The 19141-nt window shown below is 37.5% G+C and overlaps 1 protein-coding gene across 4 annotated transcripts in view; it reads right to left on the reverse strand.

Annotated features, from left to right (window-relative positions):
• Positions 1-19141, reverse strand: part of Atp11c (ATPase phospholipid transporting 11C (ATP11C blood group)) — a 167040-nt gene that overhangs the window by 22980 nt on the left and 124919 nt on the right. For all 4 annotated transcript variants that reach the window (XM_090326604.1, XM_090326605.1, XM_090326603.1 and 1 more), the window contains 6 exons: positions 16965-17228; positions 14089-14263; positions 12641-12743; positions 10541-10686; positions 6608-6667; positions 3175-3302 (listed from right to left, as the gene is read on the reverse strand). In XM_090326604.1, the coding sequence (XP_090182730.1) occupies positions 3175-3302; positions 6608-6667; positions 10541-10686; positions 12641-12743; positions 14089-14263; positions 16965-17228 (876 nt within the window). The remainder of the gene's footprint in view (positions 1-3174; positions 3303-6607; positions 6668-10540; positions 10687-12640; positions 12744-14088; positions 14264-16964; positions 17229-19141) is intronic.

Below are 19141 nucleotides of genomic sequence, written 5' to 3' on the forward strand. Positions count from 1 at the left end.
TCACACCAGAGCTGGTAAGTATATACTTTTATGCAAAATTGTTCATTAACTCACAATATACACTTACCGTACACAAAATAAACTTCATGGAAATCTTTATGATACTTTCTACTTAGTTTCTTTTTTCAGGTTTTCAACATTCTTTTTTTTTGGTACTCCTTGGACTTTTCTCAAGGTTAGAGCTCTACCACTGGAGCCACAGCACCACTTCCAGTTTTTTCTATGTATGTGGTACCCAGGAATCGAACCTGGGTCTTCATGCATGCTAGGCAAGCACTCTACCACTAGGCCAAACTCCCGGTCCGTCAGATCTTCCATTCTAAAATTTGCTTAGCATATAATGAATGATTGTTGTCCTTAATGTACTATGTTGTCTCTCATCTCCTTTGCTGTCCCTTGGTTCTCATATTGGTACAGTATCTCACTTTGTTATCTGATTTATTGAATTTATTTGTATTTGGATATTTGAAATTTGATAGGGAAGGGGGGAAAACCAAGACGGGTGGGGGGGTGTGGGGGGGAGGGATACGGGTACCAAGACATGTGAAAGGGTATCAATGTATGTGAATTAATGCACCTTCTATCTGGCAAATATCATGTAACCCTTTTACTAATTACAATAAAAAAATAAATAAATAAAATTTGCTTAGTATTAAACAGAAGGTATGTATAGGACATTAAAGTAAGATAACCTATCATCCATTATGCAATGTATGGATCTATCTGGATCCTGATTCAAGCAAGCAAGGCATTAAAAAAAAAACAAAACCCTGTAAGGTGCAGTGGCTCATGCCTATAATCCTAGCTACTCCAGAGGCTGAGATCTGAGGATCAAGGTTCAAGGCCAACCCAGGCACTAAAGAACATGAGACTCACCTCCAATTAATCACTAAAAACAGGAAGTGGGGCTGTGGCTCAAGGGGTAGAATAGTAGCCTTGAGCTGAAGAGCTCAGGAACAACGAACGCCCAGGCCTAGAGTTCAAGCCACATCACACACACATACAAACACACAACTCAAAAACAACAACAACGAAAACCCCCATGTAACTAAAGAAATTTGAACACTAACTAGATATTTTATGGTATTATGAAGTTAAGTGGAAAGATAGATGACCTACAGAATCAGAGTATTAGCAATTTGTACATATAGCAAGGGTTGTTTTAAAAATTCAATAGCAAAAACTCCAGCAGATCTTATAAACATTGTTCAAAACAAGATACAAATGGCCAACAAGTTTATGCAAAAGGGCTCAAAATCACTATTAGGAAAATGCAAAAGAAATTTACACAGAGCTACTACCTCATTCTAATAAGAATGGCTATCATTAAAAAAGCAAAAAAGTAACAGATACTGGAAAGGATATCGAGAAAAAGTAATCTTTACTCATTGTTGGTAGAATCACAAATTCATAAACCACAAATTCATTATGGAAAGCACTATGGAATTTTCTCAAACATAAAAATAGTTCTGTAATATGATCCAACAATCCTAGCACTATTACATATATAAATACATATATCCAAAAGGAATGAAATTAGTATGTTGAAGAGATATATGCACTTTTGTAGTTATGCCAGCACTATTCACCATTGCCAAAACAAGGAATCAACCTAAGTGTCCATCAACAGATGAGTGGGTAAAGAGAATATAATATAAATATATGCTGTGGAATATTATTCTATTAAAAAATGAAATGCCATCATTTGTCATACCATGAATGAACTATAGATCATTATGCTAGATTTAGGAAGACAAGTATAACACATAATGTCAGTTGTATGAAATCTAAAAAAGCTAATATCCCAGAAGTTGAGAACAGAAAGTTTAGAATAGCTGCCAAACTGAGAGCAAGTTGGAGAGGGAGAACAGAGGAATGGGGAAAATTTGGTCAATGAGTACTAAGTTATAGCTAGGTAAGACTGGGGGTGGAGGGAAATGAGGACAAAAACATGAGAAATAATGTGTGAGAAATAATGCATCCACTATCTGGCGAATATAACTGTAACCCCTCTATACATGAAAGAAAATAAAATAAAAAAATAAAAATAAAGAAGTCTTGTACTATTATATAGCAAGGTGACTACACCTAACAATTGTGTACTATGTGTCAGTAGGCCAAAAGAAATGATACTGAATGTTTTCAGTATGAAGAAGTGAGACAACTGAGATGTCTAGGTATGTTTAATGTGATTTTTAAATTATACAATGCATATTATAGAATCAAATGGAGCTTTACTATTATGTCCCATTTTTATGTTTTTATGCAACAGAAAAATTTAAAAAAGTGTTCTCTATACCTTTGCATGCTTTATATTTTTCTTAGTAAATACCTTTAAGATGATGAGGAATCTAAAAAAATCCATATAATGTAACTGTTACTAAATATATATTAATGAACATTATAGGGATAAATAAAATCTCTTAAATCATCTCTTAAACCATGTTTCCAATCCATATAAAAGGATCAATTTTCAACTGACACAAATGAATATCACAGCCTGATGAGTTATTTTTTTGAACAAAACTGTTTTGGAATGGAGCTAACAAAGGGGAACAGCGTATAAAAAATAGGTTACATAGCCTCATCAGATCAATCCACTGTAGTCAGAATCAATATACTAAACTATCAAAAAAAATCTTTGTGTGCTTTCTCTGTTCTGGGCAGTTAAAATGTTGTCTTTCTCTAAGATACCCAGAAATCTATATCAATGTAGGTTCATGTTGTAGTAATTCATGCTTCTGAATTAAATGACTTGGAGGCTGGGAGTTTGGCCTAGTGGTAGAGTGCTTGCCTGGCATGCATGAAGACCCAGGTTCGATTCCTCGGTACCACATACATAGAAAAAAAAAGCCAGAAATGGTGCTGTTGCTCAAGTGGTAGTGCTCTAGCCTTGAAAAAGCCCAAGGACAGCGCTCAGATCCTGAATTCAAGCCCCAGAACTAGCAAAAAGAAAAAGAAAAAAAGAAAAGAAAAACAAAACAAAAGAAAATGAATTAAATGCCTCACATGTATTCAAGTATAAGACCCACATGTAGGGAACATGTCAAGATAAAAATTCAGAACAAACCCACATAAGGAAACCAGGTGAGCAGCTGTCTTTTCCACCTGTAGATGAACTGAAACCCATAGTTCAGAAAGTCTGTCGGGATGTAAATCATATGCTCAACTTACATATATAATCGAGGATCTGAGGTCAGTGTGTCAATATTGATGTGTTGTTCTAGCAGACTGTAGGCCAGGATAGGCAGGGATGTAAAGCAGATGTTGTACATTGTAAGATAAGCTGCATCATATAGTGGCTGAAATGAGATACAAAAGAGAAAAGAAATAGACGGCAGTAAGCTACAAGATGAAATTTCATCTTCCACATCCCCCCAGTCCTGAAGCTTGAACTCAGGGCCTGGGCACTGTCCTTGAGCTATCTCAAGGCTAGCACTCTCCCACTTGAGCCTCAGTAAAACTTCTAGCTTTTTCTGTGTATGTGGTACTGAGGAATCAAACCCAGGGCTTCGTGAATGCCAGGCATGCACTCTACCACTAGGCTACACTTCCACCTGAAATTTTATGTTTGTAAAAGTCATTAAAACAAGACAGTCCCCTATAATGATTTCTGGAATAGCAAAGGAAACTTCATTAATATTTCACAGATTTTTCTACTAACTTTTTATAAATTATATCATAAGCCATAATAATGAATTTAATTTGCATCAACTTTGGTTTGGAGGGCTTTTACAATCTGAGCTCCTCAAATAGAACCTGGCATACAGAAAGCCTTCAATAAATACAGGATGAGAGAGTGAATATAGACTGAAAACTGTTAACACATTTATAAAGGAGTGTGCCAATCTTACAAAATATTTAATGAGTTCTATGTATCTACAATGTGTTAGATACTGTTAGATGCTGCCATACAATCATTTAAAAAAAACCTCATGTGCAATTTTTCATACCTTAGAATAAAATGCATTTAAATGAGACAAAATTGACACAATGATTTATTTTCCATTAAAGTACTAAAAATCCAATTACTATCATAATGGAAATTGACTAAAAATATTGGCAATAACTCAAACAAAGCACTGGTTCATATAGTTGCTGACTTCAGAATATTTACTCAGTGTCTAGTAAGTAGTGTCAAGTATTAGAGACAGAGAGATAATTCCTCTTTGCTTATCAAGGAGTTCAAATATGAGATAGGGGGCAGACTAAGGGGTGTATGAGGCATAGAGAGGCTGTAGGAGGGTGAATAAATCTTGCCTCCATTACAGAATACATGCCACATTCTTGATAAAATGAAACTGGATAACTTTACATAGTAAGTGCAAGTGCTTCCAAAATATTTTCTATAAACAAATATTTTGATGAAGCAAAAAAATCCTTCATTGAATTAAAGCACTCAAAGAAGGTGCTACATTCCTTCTACTGCTCAAATGAGAACAGTAGTTGGTAGCAAATAATAGTACATTTTCTTTGGAAACTACTCATTTTCACTAATGAGTAAATTAAAACAGCAGCTCAGATTGATTAGTGTGCAATTTAGTCTTGACTTTAATTTAAACAAAAGAAGGATCAATCTACTTTTGTTTCATGATGGTACTCTAGGGTTACATGACAGATAATTGTAATTCTTAAATGCATAATTAGGGGAGAGAGATTTTCCCAAACAACAGGTTTACTTGATAATACTGTTTCTTCTTAAACCTGTTATAAATGTATTCTTTCTCATAGAAAAAAAGATAAATACCATCTTAGCTTTAGTAAAGAAAGGTCTTTTTGGTTAATTTTGGTTAAATCCATTTGTACATTCTTCATGGTGTTATTCTCCAAGTTCCAGAGACTACCTAATGTGGTTCTGTACCAAAAAAGACTGAGTAGCTACATGTACTCCAAAGATACAATAAAGGTTGCTACTTTCAGCATTAACACAAGGCCAAAAGCAAAAACAAAGACTTTTTGTAAGCTACTGATGGCTCTGTACTTAGCTAACATAAACAAGGCCCTGGGTTTAATCCTCATCATAGAAAAAAAAAAGATGATTTGTCATCTCAGAGAGACCTCCCTTTTACCCAATAGGAATGTCTGCACAGTCCTTCCTTAAGCTCTTTCAGTCTCTGCCCAAATGTTGCCATATCTGATAATTTTTCCAAATGAGCTTTTCTAAAATAGCAACACTCTCCCCAGTCAGATTCTATGCTTTTATGATTTATATTCTTCAGGACACATACTAGCTATCTCCCATCATATATGCAATTGCTGTCTGTCTTTCCCTATCACAATACTGGAAGTTGCATGGGGGTTTGAGACTTGTTATGACTTTGATCACTGCCAAGTACTCAGGAAAAACAAACATCATTTTCTACCACAAGGAATCAAGTTAAATTCAGTCTCTTCTCTAACATCTGTGGTATTACTGAAGTACTAGGTAAGTTAAGAGTTTTCATCTGTTGTAGGTCTAAATGTCAGGGCCTGGGCACTGTCCCTGAGCCATTTTGTGCTCAAGTCTAGCACTCTACCACTTGAGCCACAGTGCCACTTCTGGGTCTTGAGTAGTTAATTGGAGATAAGAGTCTCACAGGGACTATTCTGCCTGCTGGCATCAAACTGCAACCCTCAGATCTCAGCCTCCTAAGTAGCTAGGATTAGAGACTTGAGCCACTGCTGCCCAGCTGACATAAGTATTAGAGACTATTTGGTAAACCAGGTTGACAAAATTATTAAATTGTCCATAGATTAACAAATTTATGAGTCGTTCAGTATAAGAGTCATTTTATTTGACTATACTTCCAATAGAAGCAATGTACTATTCATCTCATCTTTTATGTGTCTAGGTAATTATAGAATATGCTTTATGTAATAAATGTCCAGAACAACAGATGCCAAAATATTTACAGTTGATGTAAGTAACCTTTGAGGAATTACAGCTATCTGACCAACTTTAAAACTAGTGTTTTTCTATAAAAACCAACCTGAGAATCTGAAAAGCTGTGGGATTTTATTTGATGAATGAAAGATTTCAACATTTAGAACTATTGAAACACATTTTGTATATGCGTAAAAGAAAAATGTAGGCCGGGAGTGTGACCTAGTGGCATAGTGCTTGCCTAGCATGCACCAAGACCCAGGTTTGAGTCCTCCATACCACATACAGAGAAAAGGCTGGAAGTGGTACTTGTGGCTCAAGAGGTAGATCTCTAATCTTGAGAAAGCCCAAGGATAATGCTCAGGCCCTGACTTCAAGCCTTGTGACAGGCCAACAAAAAGAAAAGAAGGAAGGAAAGAAGGAAGGAAGGAAGGAAGGAAGGAAGGAAGGAAGGAAGGAAGGAAGGAAGGAAGATGTGAAATAGTCTAATATTCATAAAATATTCTAAACATTCTAATATTATTTTCCTGTTTTTAATCTCAACTTTAACAGGATATACCAGGAAAACTTCTGAGAAAGAACATAAAAATGAGCAAATCAAACATAAAATCATTTGCTTCTGCCAAAATCCAGACCAAGACAAACTATTAAAGAAAAAGAAAGAAATCCTTTTACTTTGAAGATACATCTCTAATGGATTAGCAACAAATGTAAACTACATTAAACACAGCTCAAGGCACAAACCTGTTGTGAAAATCCGCAGAAGAATTGGTACAAAAACTGTGGCAAGATAAAACAAAGGTTCTGAAAAAAAAATTAAGCCAAATGTTAAGACAAGTATTTTCTCTTGAATAAGTTTACAAAGTGAAACAACAGATAGTACTTCAGCAGTCTATAATGACTCCTCAATCATTCTAATTTCAGAAAGAATTCTCTATTTCAGAGATGTAAGGAAACTAAGAATCAAATTTCTAATTCATATTAAGACAAAGTTTAGCTTTACCAAAGCAGAACTAGATTTCACTTACTTTATGAGATCCTCTTGTTCCTGCAATATAAACTCTTACTGACCAATAATTCTTACATATCAAATGGAGCATAAATTTACATTATGCCATAGGTAAATATCTCAAAGTGAATTAATATAAAGTCAGGGAATTATAGATTAAGTTGATACCAAGAGTTAGCAACTAATGCTTTATTGTTATGTCAAAAATAGCACTGTTAAGTATCTATTACATGCAAAGATGGAACTGTTGGTTATGCTAAAAAGAACAATCTTTCTCCTAAAGGATTTAACATTTAATTAAAGAAATACTAAAAACAAACATAAAAATCGCACAGTTGGAATTCATTAGGAAGTTAAATATCTGTAAGCATGACTCGAATACCAAAATTGAATGTTTTCAGCAAAATTACGAGAACTAGAATTTTCAAGTGAGTGCCGTCACTCAAAGTAAACTTAAATAGTCCTGCTGCCATTTGTTCATGTATCTTATTTCCCTTCAGGAAGTACTTTCAGGTGTTTATTTCTGAGTCCATTAGGATACCAGTGTCCTTCCTTCTATCATAGATTCTCTTACCTCTAACAGACTTGAGGCTGAAAATAAAATATATTCTCAACGGATGATCACCTGTCACGCTAAGGATATTTAAATGAATGTATTATAGATCAGAATAGTCCTAAAGAAATGTAGTCTTGAACTCAGGGCCTGAGCACTGTCCTTGGGCTTTCCTCAAGGCTAGTGCTCTACCACTGTAGCCACAGCACCACTTCTGGCTTTTCTATATATGTGGTACTGAGGAATCGAACCTGGGTCTTTGTGCATGCTAGGCAAGCACACTTAGGCCATACTCTGGGCTCCATGTAGTCTATATTTTTCAAATTGTCCTTGAAACATAAGAATAAATGCCAGAACCAAAGAATTAAGTCCACAACATTTGCATGTATGTATCACTTTTGATACAATGCAGAGTACTGTTACAAGTTGCAGTCTACAAAAAAAAGGTATTTGTTTTGAGGCCAGGAGTCAGAGCTCTAAAGAGAATCATAGGGGAAATTCATGAAATTGGGGTGATTCCTTCCCCACTAGAATGTAAATTAAAAAAAACCCCACAAGAATAGAATATTGCCTGTCATGTTCCAGGCAGTGGGTCTGCAGTGACTAAAACAGTGTTCTGAACATGGTAACACATTCAAAATGTATTTGTTGACTGAATAGTTACAACATGAACCAGGTCTTCAAGATAACTAAGATATGCTGACAGCAGTAATCAAGGCAAGGCAGTTAATTGAAACATATATGGTGAATTAGGGTGAGATTGGGAGGAGTTTCTTCAAAGATAGGTCACTGTGTAGACCAAGAATAAACTTTTGGGCAAGGAAACTGGCTTAGTGGTAGAATGCTTGTCTAGCATGTATGAGGCCCTAGGTTCAATTCCTTGGTATCATATAAACACAAAAAATAAATAAATGAAAATTTTCAAACTTAATCTTTCCAAGGAACAAATAAAAAGTGGCATTTTCTAAACTTTATCCTAGTTGGGGAAACAGGTAGGAAGACCTGTCACTAAAGTATCCAAAAAGTAGGGAAATGACAATCTGAAGACGCAATACCAGGAAAAGAAGAAAAGCAGAGCCTAATGGCACATGCCTATAATTCTGAGTTCTTTCGGGGCTAAGGTCAGAGGATGATGAAGTTGAGGCTAGTCTAGATTCCATACATAATAAGACCATGTCTCAAGAACAAAAACAAACAAAAAAGACTTCTTAGCTCAACCAAAGGACTTTAAAAACACTAGAAATTGTTTTCAGACAAAAGATAGCAATATCAAAGGAACAATATTGCCAGGTGCTGGTTGTTCATGCCTGAAATCATAGCTCAGGAGGTTAAGATCTGAGGGTTGTGGTTCAAAGTCAGCCCAGGGAAGGAAAGTCTATGGCATTGTTATTCCAATTAATCTACTAGCTCCAGAAGTAGAGCTGTGGCTCCAAGTGATAGAGTACTACGCTTGAGTGAAAGAGCTCAGGGACAGTGCCAAGGTCATGAGTTTAAGCCCTGTGACGAACAGCAACCAAAATAAAAAATGTTAAGATAATATTCAAATGATAGACATAGACATATTAATGAACATAGGAGGCATCATGTTCATTAGTAATTCCCAACCCTTATACATTGTCAACAGCAATGTCCATTTCTGATCAGTATTTGCCATGTTTGTTTTGTTCTTTAACAGATCACTTCTTCCATCTGGTGGCAATTGCTTGAATTGCAGGCCAAAATCCTACATTTTTGTGGAGGAAGGTCAGATTACTAAGTACAGCTGCATGACATATCCTCATGGGGTCCCCCACTATTTTCAAGATATGAGAAAATAACCAGTCATTCAAAACCCAATAGACCCCTAGATGTTAAGTAGAAAAAAACTTAGACTTAAGTAAGTCTATTGTGAGAATATAGCTGACTTTACCTAGAAGAGAAGCTAAGGCAAGTTATAGCCCTCTAAACATACTTTTCACATGGATTCCTGTAGTATAGGACAGGTAGTTGAGCAAGTAAACAGCCCTAGTTCTATCACCTTTTGCATCGTGTAACTCTCCAGTTTTATCTGTGAAATTTCACAGATTCTGTTACTAAAAGGAATAATTTAAGAGTTGGAATTCAGTGTAAGTGCATTAAGACCTATCACTAGTTTGACAACTAGCTGGATTTAAATTCCATCACTGTGGGGGTGGGGGGGAGGGAAGAAAGGTAGAACCAACTATTGATACAAGATGAGGGGCTGGGAATGTGGCTTAGTGGTACAGTGCTTGCCTAGTATAAATAAAGCCCTGCGTTCGATTCCTCAGTACCACATAAACTGAAAAAGCTAGAAGTGGTGCTGTGGCTCAAGTGGTAGAATGCTAGCCTTGAGCAAACAAACTCAGGAACAGTATACAGGCCCAGAGGTTAAATTATAGGACTGACCAAAAACAAAATAAAAAAAAAGATTTAACATGAAGATCAAATATATTATGCTAAGTGCAGCAAGTCACACATAAAAAAGGACATGATTCCACTTATATGAAGCCATAGAACAGGTAAAACTAATGTGAATATTACATCTATCACATCTATGTTTACATATACTATATCATATATGTGTGGTATAATAAACAACAATTTTTTTCAAAGTGGTGGTTATATAGATACATACACTTGTCAAAAATTCTAGAGCTGCATACTTTTTGTGTGCTGGTCCTGATTTCAGGGTCTGGGCACTGTCTGTGAGCTTTTTTATCCAAATGCTCTACCTCTGTCAGTTTTGGGGGGTGGTAAATTATTCTCATAGTCTTTCCTGGCTAGGCTGGGTTTGAACTGTAATCTTCAGATCTCAGCCTCCTGAGTAGCTAGGATTATAATTGTGAGTCTCTGATGCCTGGCTAGATTTGTATACTTTTAAAGCTATCAATTCATTAAATGGAATCAAACATTGAAGTTATAAACATTAAACTTTAAATATTATAAACATGAAACATTAATTGGTACTAATTCATTAAACAGACCATCACTGCTTTGCTGAGGGAAAATTTCAAGACAGCCAAAGAAACATAAAAAGGGAGGGGGGAACTATGATCAAGCCGAGTCTGTGCTGAATTAAATACAAAAGTAAAATTTCAAATACTTTATCACGTACCTTATAGAAGAAATATTGTACAAGATGTGCTATCCTCACATAGTACAGATGTCCATGGGCCAACAGCAGTTTCTTTAAATGTTTAAACTTTGGAACGGAGTAATCACTGTTCCTGGCTGCTTGGCGACCTTCCTTGCCTTTAATTCCTAAAAAGACAGCATCTCCATAGAGTGAGCATATTATATGTTAAGTAACCTTGTGATTTGTTCTTACATTTATACATTGATTAAATGCTATGACAACTGCCTACTTCAGCTATTATTAACTAAAAAGGGTTTCTTTTTTTCTGTCATGAGGCTTGAACTCTGGGCCTGGTGCTGTCCCTGACCTCTTCAGCTCAAGGCTAATGCTCTACTTTGAGCCACAGTGCCACTTCCAGTTTTCTGGTGGCTCACTGGAGATAAATGCCTCATGGACTTTCCTGTTTGGGCTGGTTTTGAACCAGGTCCTCAGGTCTCAGCCTCCTGAATAGCTAACATTAGAGGCATGAGTCACCAGTGCCCAGCTTCAAAGAGTTTTCTTTAGCAAGGATACTGATATCAAATTAAAGTTAAATTGATAACAAGTTATTCATAATAACATAAATGTCCAGAATAATTCTTTTATTCATACAAAGCAAAGCCATATGAAGGAACCTAACTGGAAAATTATCATTTCTTTAGTTTTTACCAAGGACTTACTTTGTTATAACAAGATAAAGTAGTAAAAGAAGAAAAAAAGGAGAAACCTTTCCTGCTTCCCTCACAAGAAATGGGAGTTAAAAGACTACTTTTGCAGTGAGCAGTGGCTCACACCTCTAATCCTACCAACTCAGGAGGCTGAGATCTGAGGATCGTGGTTCAAAGCCAGCCTGGGCACTAAAGACTGTGAGACACTTATCTCCAATTAATCACTAGAAAACTGGAAGTAGCTCAAGGAGTAAGGCAATAGCCTTGAGCTGAAGAGCTCTGAGACAGCACCCAGCCCCTCCTCCAAAAAAAGACTACTTTTGAAAATTATTTTTAAAGGACTCAGTAAGTTCTTAATTGTGACCAGTTGCTAAACTTAGGAAACTCGGAAACATATGTTTCGTGGTCCAGGAGCTAAATAGGAAGGTAGTGAAGTTCTTTCAATGAATGAAACTGTCTGCCCAATGATCAATTTTATGAGCTCAAAAAGCTTTTATGCCACTTCCACATAACAAATGAGCAGAGCTTAGACTTCTGTGCTAAATATGTCTACTTCCAAATGGGAATAAGAATTTGGTATCTAAATTACAGTACAGTCCCCAAGATAGTAAAATTTGACACATTATACCAAAGCACTTCCAAAAGTAATGTTGGGGTACTGGGCTTTGCATAACAGCAGTCTGACATGAAAAAAAATGGTGGGTGTGGCATAAAAGTTTTTTGTGCAAGCCAACATGGATATTCAATACTATAGTACTAATTACTCACAGATACTCCCATGTGGGAAACAAGTCAATTATTTCTTAACCCTCAACACTTAAGGATCTTAAAATATATAGTGCAACTACACACACAGACAGTTTGGCCAAAGATGGAAAACAAATAAATTTCACCCATACTTTCAAAATGAGCTAAACAATCAATTGTGCTGTTATTGGACTCAAGAAATCACTTTATTTTTCTTACTTAAAAATGCTCTCTAGCCAGGCACTGGTGGCTCACACTGTAATCCTAGCTACTCTCAGGAGGCTAAGATCTGAGGATCCCAGTTCAAAGCCAGACTGGGCACAAAACTTCATGAGTCTCTTATCTCCAATTACCACCAGAAAAGCAGAAATGGTGCTGTGGCTCAAACTGATAGGGCACTAGCCTTGAGCTGAAGACTTCAGGGACAATGCCTAGGCTCAGAGTTCAAGCCCAAAGACCGACTAAAATAAATAAATAAATAATACTCTAACTTTGTGTGACCACATTTCCACCAGTGGTAGTATACTTTGGGATTGTCAGGATAAGGCCCTTCATTAGGTTAACAATCATCACCACCAAATCCAAACTTAATACAAGCAACCAAAACCATTTCACTAGAATATAAAACATTCTATGTAAAAGCAATAATGATAACTTATAGCTGCCTGATCATTGTGTTTCTTACCTATTCCTACATGGGATTCCAAGATCATGCTAACATCATTGGCACCATCTCCTATGGACAGAGTTATTGGACTGCCTTTTAAATTCTTCACCATTCTGACAATCTAAACAGTAAATACAAAAAGAATAAAGTCAAAGTAGAATGTGGCATTAGACTATAATTAGGGGATTATATCTGACTTGTAAATGCAAGTTTTACAAATATAAAGGTCATTTGTACATATGTGTAAATTCTCAGAAACAGAAGAATATAGCCATCTAAAATGTAACAACATTACCTATTTGTTTCTGGTTCTGTACATGCATAAACTGTCAAAAACCTTGTCTACCATCCTTACTAGACGTCAGAATGTTTCCTTCTTCTGACATGATTCACTTCAAGGACTCTACCAGATCAAATGAATATATGATAGTAAAGGCCACAAAGGTTTGTGTTAAGATCCACAAGAGCTGTTTGTGGTGGCTCACACCTGTAATCCTAGCTACTCAGGAAGCTGAGATCTGAGGATCAAGGTTCAAAGCCAGCCCGGCACAAAATGACCTGAGACTCTTATCTCCAATTAACTTCTAGAAAAACGGAAAGGGACTTGGCACAAGGGTAGGACAATAGCCTTGAGCTGAAGAGCTCAGGGACACCATCCAGGCCCAGGGATAGGTTAATAGCCTTGAGCTGAAGAGCTCAGGGACAGGATCCAAGTTCAAGCCCCATGACCTTCCACCCCCCCCCCAAAAGATCTACAAGATCATAGAATAAAAGTAGAAAATCACCCAGGCATAGTCGCTCACGTCTGTAATCTTAGCTACTCAGGAGGCTGAGATCTCAGGATCAAGTTTCAGTGCCAGCCTCTGCACAAAAGGACCTGAGACTCTTATTTCCAATTACCCTCTAGAAAATGGGAAGTGGGGCTAGGCTCAAGGGTACAGTGGTAGCCTGGAGCTGAAGAACTCAAGAGACAAAGCTCAGGCCCAGGGGTAGGGCGGTAGCCTTGAGCTGAAGAGCTCAGGGACAGCATTCAGGCTGAGTTCAAGCCCTATGAGCCACACAAAAAAAGTGGAAAATCAAGACTACAGTGTTATCTCTTCCTCCTCCCTGCTGACAGTTTTTCTTCCCCTAGGAAATAAGGAAGAGTATGAGAGGATGCAAGGAATAGGGCCAGGATTGCTTGCAAGGAAACCAGTGTAGTAATAGAAGCGGAAAGAACAGGACACACGGGGTTAATGTCATGCAGAGTAAGGAACAATGAAAGAAGGCAGCTGGTACCAAGAACTCATTAAAGAAAGGTAGAAATTGAGAACTAGACAGCAAGTTTGAGGGGACAAGATAGAGCACGGGTTTCAATCAATCCAGAAGACTCCTGAATTGAATTACAAAGAGGAAAAAGGCAGGAAAGAAATCTTTAGATTCATCCTGAATGACCCAGAATGGAAAATTACCTATTATTCATTTACCTGGGCTTTCTGTAATGGTGCCATCCGGCAGCAAAGCACTGCAGTGCACTTCATACAGATCTGAAGGAAAATGCTTTTGTAGTTGTTTGAACTGGAGTCTTGACTAGAATTTAGTATAAGCGACAGTGTAGCGCCATCAATGATTAATCCATATTCCTGATGTTCTGTCCATGCTCTGAAAAAGATTTTATAATGTTGTGTTTGAATCTATTAAACATTTTTATCTAGTATCCTGATGTTTCAAATGGCAGGGAGAAGTGTCCCAGATGAGTCATCAGTCTGGTTCTTTGACCTGTTCATTCCAAATAAGCAATTGTTTCTAATAATAGTACAACTTTCTGTTATATCTCGGAGATTTAAGTTGTCTATATAGTTTAATGTAAATTTTTTAAAGTATATAAATAAAGATATGTGCACAGTCTACTTGTATATCAAAATTAAAGCTCAATTTTAGGACTTGCACATCATTCAATCCGTAAGACTAGTTAAAAGTGATACTGACTGGTAATAAAGACAAATCATCAATTAATCTGAAACTCCTTAAGAACACTGCAATGGAGAAAAGACAAATTGGATGTGGGTTAAACAAATCATGAGAGATCTTTCTCTAGTATGTTTGATGAACTATCCATAGAACACAGGTCCTTAAATGCAACAATGCTTCATAAGGTATGGTGGGATCAGGTGGGAGTGGCTTACCACTGTGATCCTGGCTATTCAGGAGACTATGGATCTGAGGATCAAGGTTTAAAGCCACACTGTGGAGGACAGTTCTTAGTTATTATCTCCAAGTAACTACCAAAAAGCCAGAAGTGGACCTATGGCTCAAATGGTAGAATGCTAGTCTTGAGCACACATGTATACACACATATACAAACCCACCCCCAAAACAAAATTCTGCAACAGCACATAGGTCCAGAGCTCAAGCCCCAGGACACACACAGCCTGGGACACACACACGCACACACACACACACACACACACACACACACACACACACACACACTCCTTGAATCTTGGGTATTCATTGAGTTATCACAGTGGAAGTACTAGATATAAGAAAACCCCAATTATAGACTCAGTTGTGTAAATTTAAGACTACTCAAAATTTAATGTGTGCAAATTCATTTTGGGTGGTTCTGTAATCCTAGTTTCTCAGGAAACTGAGATCTGAGAATCAAGGTTTGAAGATAGCCCAGGGAGAAAATTCTGTAAGATTCTTAAATTCAGTTGATTTCCAAAAAGCTGCAAGTACAGATCTTGCTTTACTGGTAGAGCATCAGCCTTAGGCAAAGAAGCTTAAGGTCTAGTGCTTAGGCCCTGATTTGAAGCCTCAGTCTTAGCACACACGCACATAATTAATGTGTGACAGGCTCTCGTGGGGATGTCATTAAAATCTGCATGTCAAACAAGCTGTCCAATGATTAAAAAAATACTATGAGCCAATCTTTGAGTAATGAAGGCCTAATATATTCGATTATTTGTTTTTTAAATATTTCTTATATCTTAGGCCATAGTGATATTTACAAACTTTGAATATTTTTATATCTTATGACATAGTGATTTTTATAAAATTTGTACTTTTTTTAGAGGGGGAAATAGGTCATGGGGCTTGAACACTGGGCTTGGGTGCTGTCCCTGAGCTCTTCAGCTTAAGGCTAGTGCTCTACCACTTGAGCCATAGCTCCACGTCCGGTTTTCTAGTGGTTAATTGGAGATAAGAGTCTCACAGACTTTAGTGCCTGGGATGGCTTTGAACCGTGATCCTCAGATCTCAGCCTCCTGAGTAGCTAGGATTATAGGCATGAGCCACTGGTGCCCAGCTTGCTTTGTAATTTTGAAGCACATTTTATCCACTAAACCAACATTAACTATTCTCTTTCTTTGCTTACTTTCTCATATACTTGATATACCGAGTAGAAAACAGCAGCCCAATAACCAACCAAGCAATATTGATAAATAACAAGTATAGAAGATCATATTATACTGGTGATGTTGCTTAATGATAAAGTACTTGTCTAGCAGCTTAAGGCCCTAGGTTTAATCCCTACCACTACAGAGAAAATACCAACATTATTAGGGGGATATTTTGGGGAGTAGTATTGGGGTTTGAACCCAAGAGTCTCATGACTGCTAGGTAGATACATTACCATTTGAACCACAATACAAGACCTATTTCAAAAAAAAATTCTTGGTTAATCTTTCCGTGGGGAACAGAAAATTTGTAGGCACATACATGAGAAAACACACTTAACTAAAATATGTAATAAATGGTTAATGCTTATTTACCAGGACAATAAATACATATAGCAAAGAATATGATATTCTTTGTGAGATATGGTATTTAAAATGGAACTTCAAGTCAGGGACAAAAGAAGTAAAGGGAGAAAATGCATATTGAAATATACTGGAAAAATGAGTCGAGTCATATGAAAGTCATTTGAGGGTTTTGGTAATGAAGAACTACCAAAGGTTTCTAAAGAAATTTGTGATATGGATAGTTTGATTTTAAAATCACTCATGTAGTAGAGGAGATTAAGGACTCGAGGTATGAGAGGCTAGGTATTTGGTGTGGTGTTATAATGGTAAGAACAGAAATATGGCTAAAGCTTGATAACTGATATGAACTGGAAGGGGAAAAGAAGCTATAAAGGATCTTGAAAAACGGTAGTTTTCTTTGAAGTTAAAAGAGAGGTGGAAAATGAAAGTGTCCATATCAAATGGGCTATTGCCTAAGTCCTCAGGGAAGGTTTGCAATTAAAGAGTACAACACCAATAAATTGAATGATAAATCATAGAAAATGAATTCAGCATAAGCATCTATTATTTACATTGGTCCTAATGTGTAAATAGAAGAAAGTTTTTTATTTTCTTACTTTTTAAGGTTTCTAGTGCTTTTAGGAAATTCATGTAACAACTTTTTACGATATTCTATCAATAGTTCATGTAATCGATCTTCTTTCCTTTCACTGTCTTCAATGGTTTTTGAGGTCAATTCCAAAAGCTCAGTGTTGGTTTGGAAAAGGCGACAGGCATAGCAAGTGGATTTGGCTGTCTCCATCTTGTCCCCAGTTAACACCCAGACTTTCAGGCCTGCTGCATGCAGAGCTTCAATGGTCTCTGCAGCTTGATCTTGTAACCTGTTAACACAGAAATCTCATTAACCTTCAGAAGTCCTTTTGGAGATTCTGCAAGAAGGCTTATTAAATACTTTTTGTAATTCATAACAATTATAGAGTCCTTGTCATAGCTAGTTCTCTTATATATCTTTTGTTCTTCAGTGTGCTATCTCTGGCAAAAGTTTATATATTTAACCAATACTGGGGCTTGAACTCAGGGCCTGACACTGTCTGTGAGCAGAATGCCTACAAATATAGGTGTGAGACACCAGCACCTGGCTCAAAGATTTTTGTTTTTGTTTTTAAATTAATATGTTTATTATTTTTTGTTTATCTTGTACTGAGGAATTGAATCCAGGGCCTCATGCATGCTATAAAAACACTATCAGTAAGCCACGTTCCCAGTCTCAAAGTTTTGATTATTAAAATGAATTTCAGGGCCTGGGAGTATGGCCTAGTTGTAGAGTGCTTGCCTAGCATGGATTAAGTCCTGGGTTCAATTCCTTGGTATCAAATACATAGAAAAAGCTGAAAGTGGTGCTGTGGCTCAATAGGTAGAGCTCTACCCTTGAGAAAGCCCAAGGATAGTGCTCAGGCCCTGAGTTCAAGCCCCAGGATTGGAAAAAAATGAAAATAAAATAAATTTCAAAGCCATGGGCATAGCTACTCAGGAGGTTGAGACCTAAGGATCAAAGTTCAAAGCCAACTTGGTCAGGTAAGTCTAGAAGACATTTTTTTGTTGTTGTTTTTGGTCATGGGGCTTGAGCTCTGGGCCTAGGTGCTGTCCCTGAGATCTTCAGCTCAAGGCTAGCACCATACCACTTGATCCACAGTGCCACTTCCTATGAGACTTTTAACTCCAATTAATCACAGAAAGACCCAAAGGTGGTGCTGTGACTCAAGTATTAGATTGATAGTCTTGAGCAAATGGAGCTCAGGGACAGTGACCAGGCCCAGAATTCAAGCCAGAAGAAGAAGTTGAAGAAGGAGAAGAATAAGTTGAAGGAGGAGGAGAAGGAGAGGAAGAAGGGGAGGAGGAAGAGGAGGAAGGGAAGGGGAAGGGGAAGGAGAAGGGGAAGGGGAAGGGGAAGGGGAAGGGGAAGGGGAGAAAGCCAGGTGCAGTGGCTAATGCCTGTAATCCTAGCTACTCAGTAGGCTGAGATCTGAGGATCACAGTTCAAAGCCATTCCAGGCACTAAAGTCCATGACACCCTTATCTCCAATTCACCACGGGAAAACTGAAAGTGGTGCTCAAGGGGTAGGGTGAGGGCCGTGAGTTGAAGAGCTCAGGGACAGTGCCCAGTTCCAGAGTTCAAGAAGAAAGAAAGAAAAGAAAGAAAAGAAAAGAAAAGAAAAGAAAGAGAGAGAGAGAGAGAGAGAGAGAGAGAGAGAGAGAGAGAGAGAGAGAGGGAGGGAGGGAAGAGGAGGAGGAGGAGGAGGAGGAGGAGGAGGAGGAGGAGGAGGAGGAAGAATTATTTCAAGTAAGGAAATTCAGAAAAGCTCTTGGGGTAATTAATATCTCTTGAGTTGTCACTTTAAGCTAAAAACGTTTCCATTCACTATCACATTATCATATTCCATTAAATGTTACATTTCAAGGTAAATTTTTGTGTGTGTGGCAATGCCTGAATTTAACCCTGGGCCAGGAGCTTACTTGGTCCACACTCTATCACTTGAGCCAAAGCTCCATTCTTTTTTTTTTTTTGGCCAGTCCTGGGCTTGAGCTCAGGGCCTGAGCACTGTCCTTGGACTTTCTCAGGGATAGAGCTCTACCACTTGAGCCTCAGCACCACCACTTGCAGCTTTTTCTATGTATGTGGTACCAAGGAATCAAACTTTGGTCTTTGTGCATGCTAGGCAAGCACTCTACTACTAGGCCAAACTCCTGGCCCCATCTATTCCTGCTTTTTGCTGATTATTTGTTTCTGTGGGTT

The sequence above is a fragment of the Megascapheus bottae genome, chromosome X, assembly GCF_031878675.1.
Source record: "Megascapheus bottae isolate mThoBot1 chromosome X, mThoBot2.hap1, whole genome shotgun sequence".
Taxonomy (NCBI): Eukaryota; Metazoa; Chordata; class Mammalia; order Rodentia; family Geomyidae; genus Megascapheus; species Megascapheus bottae.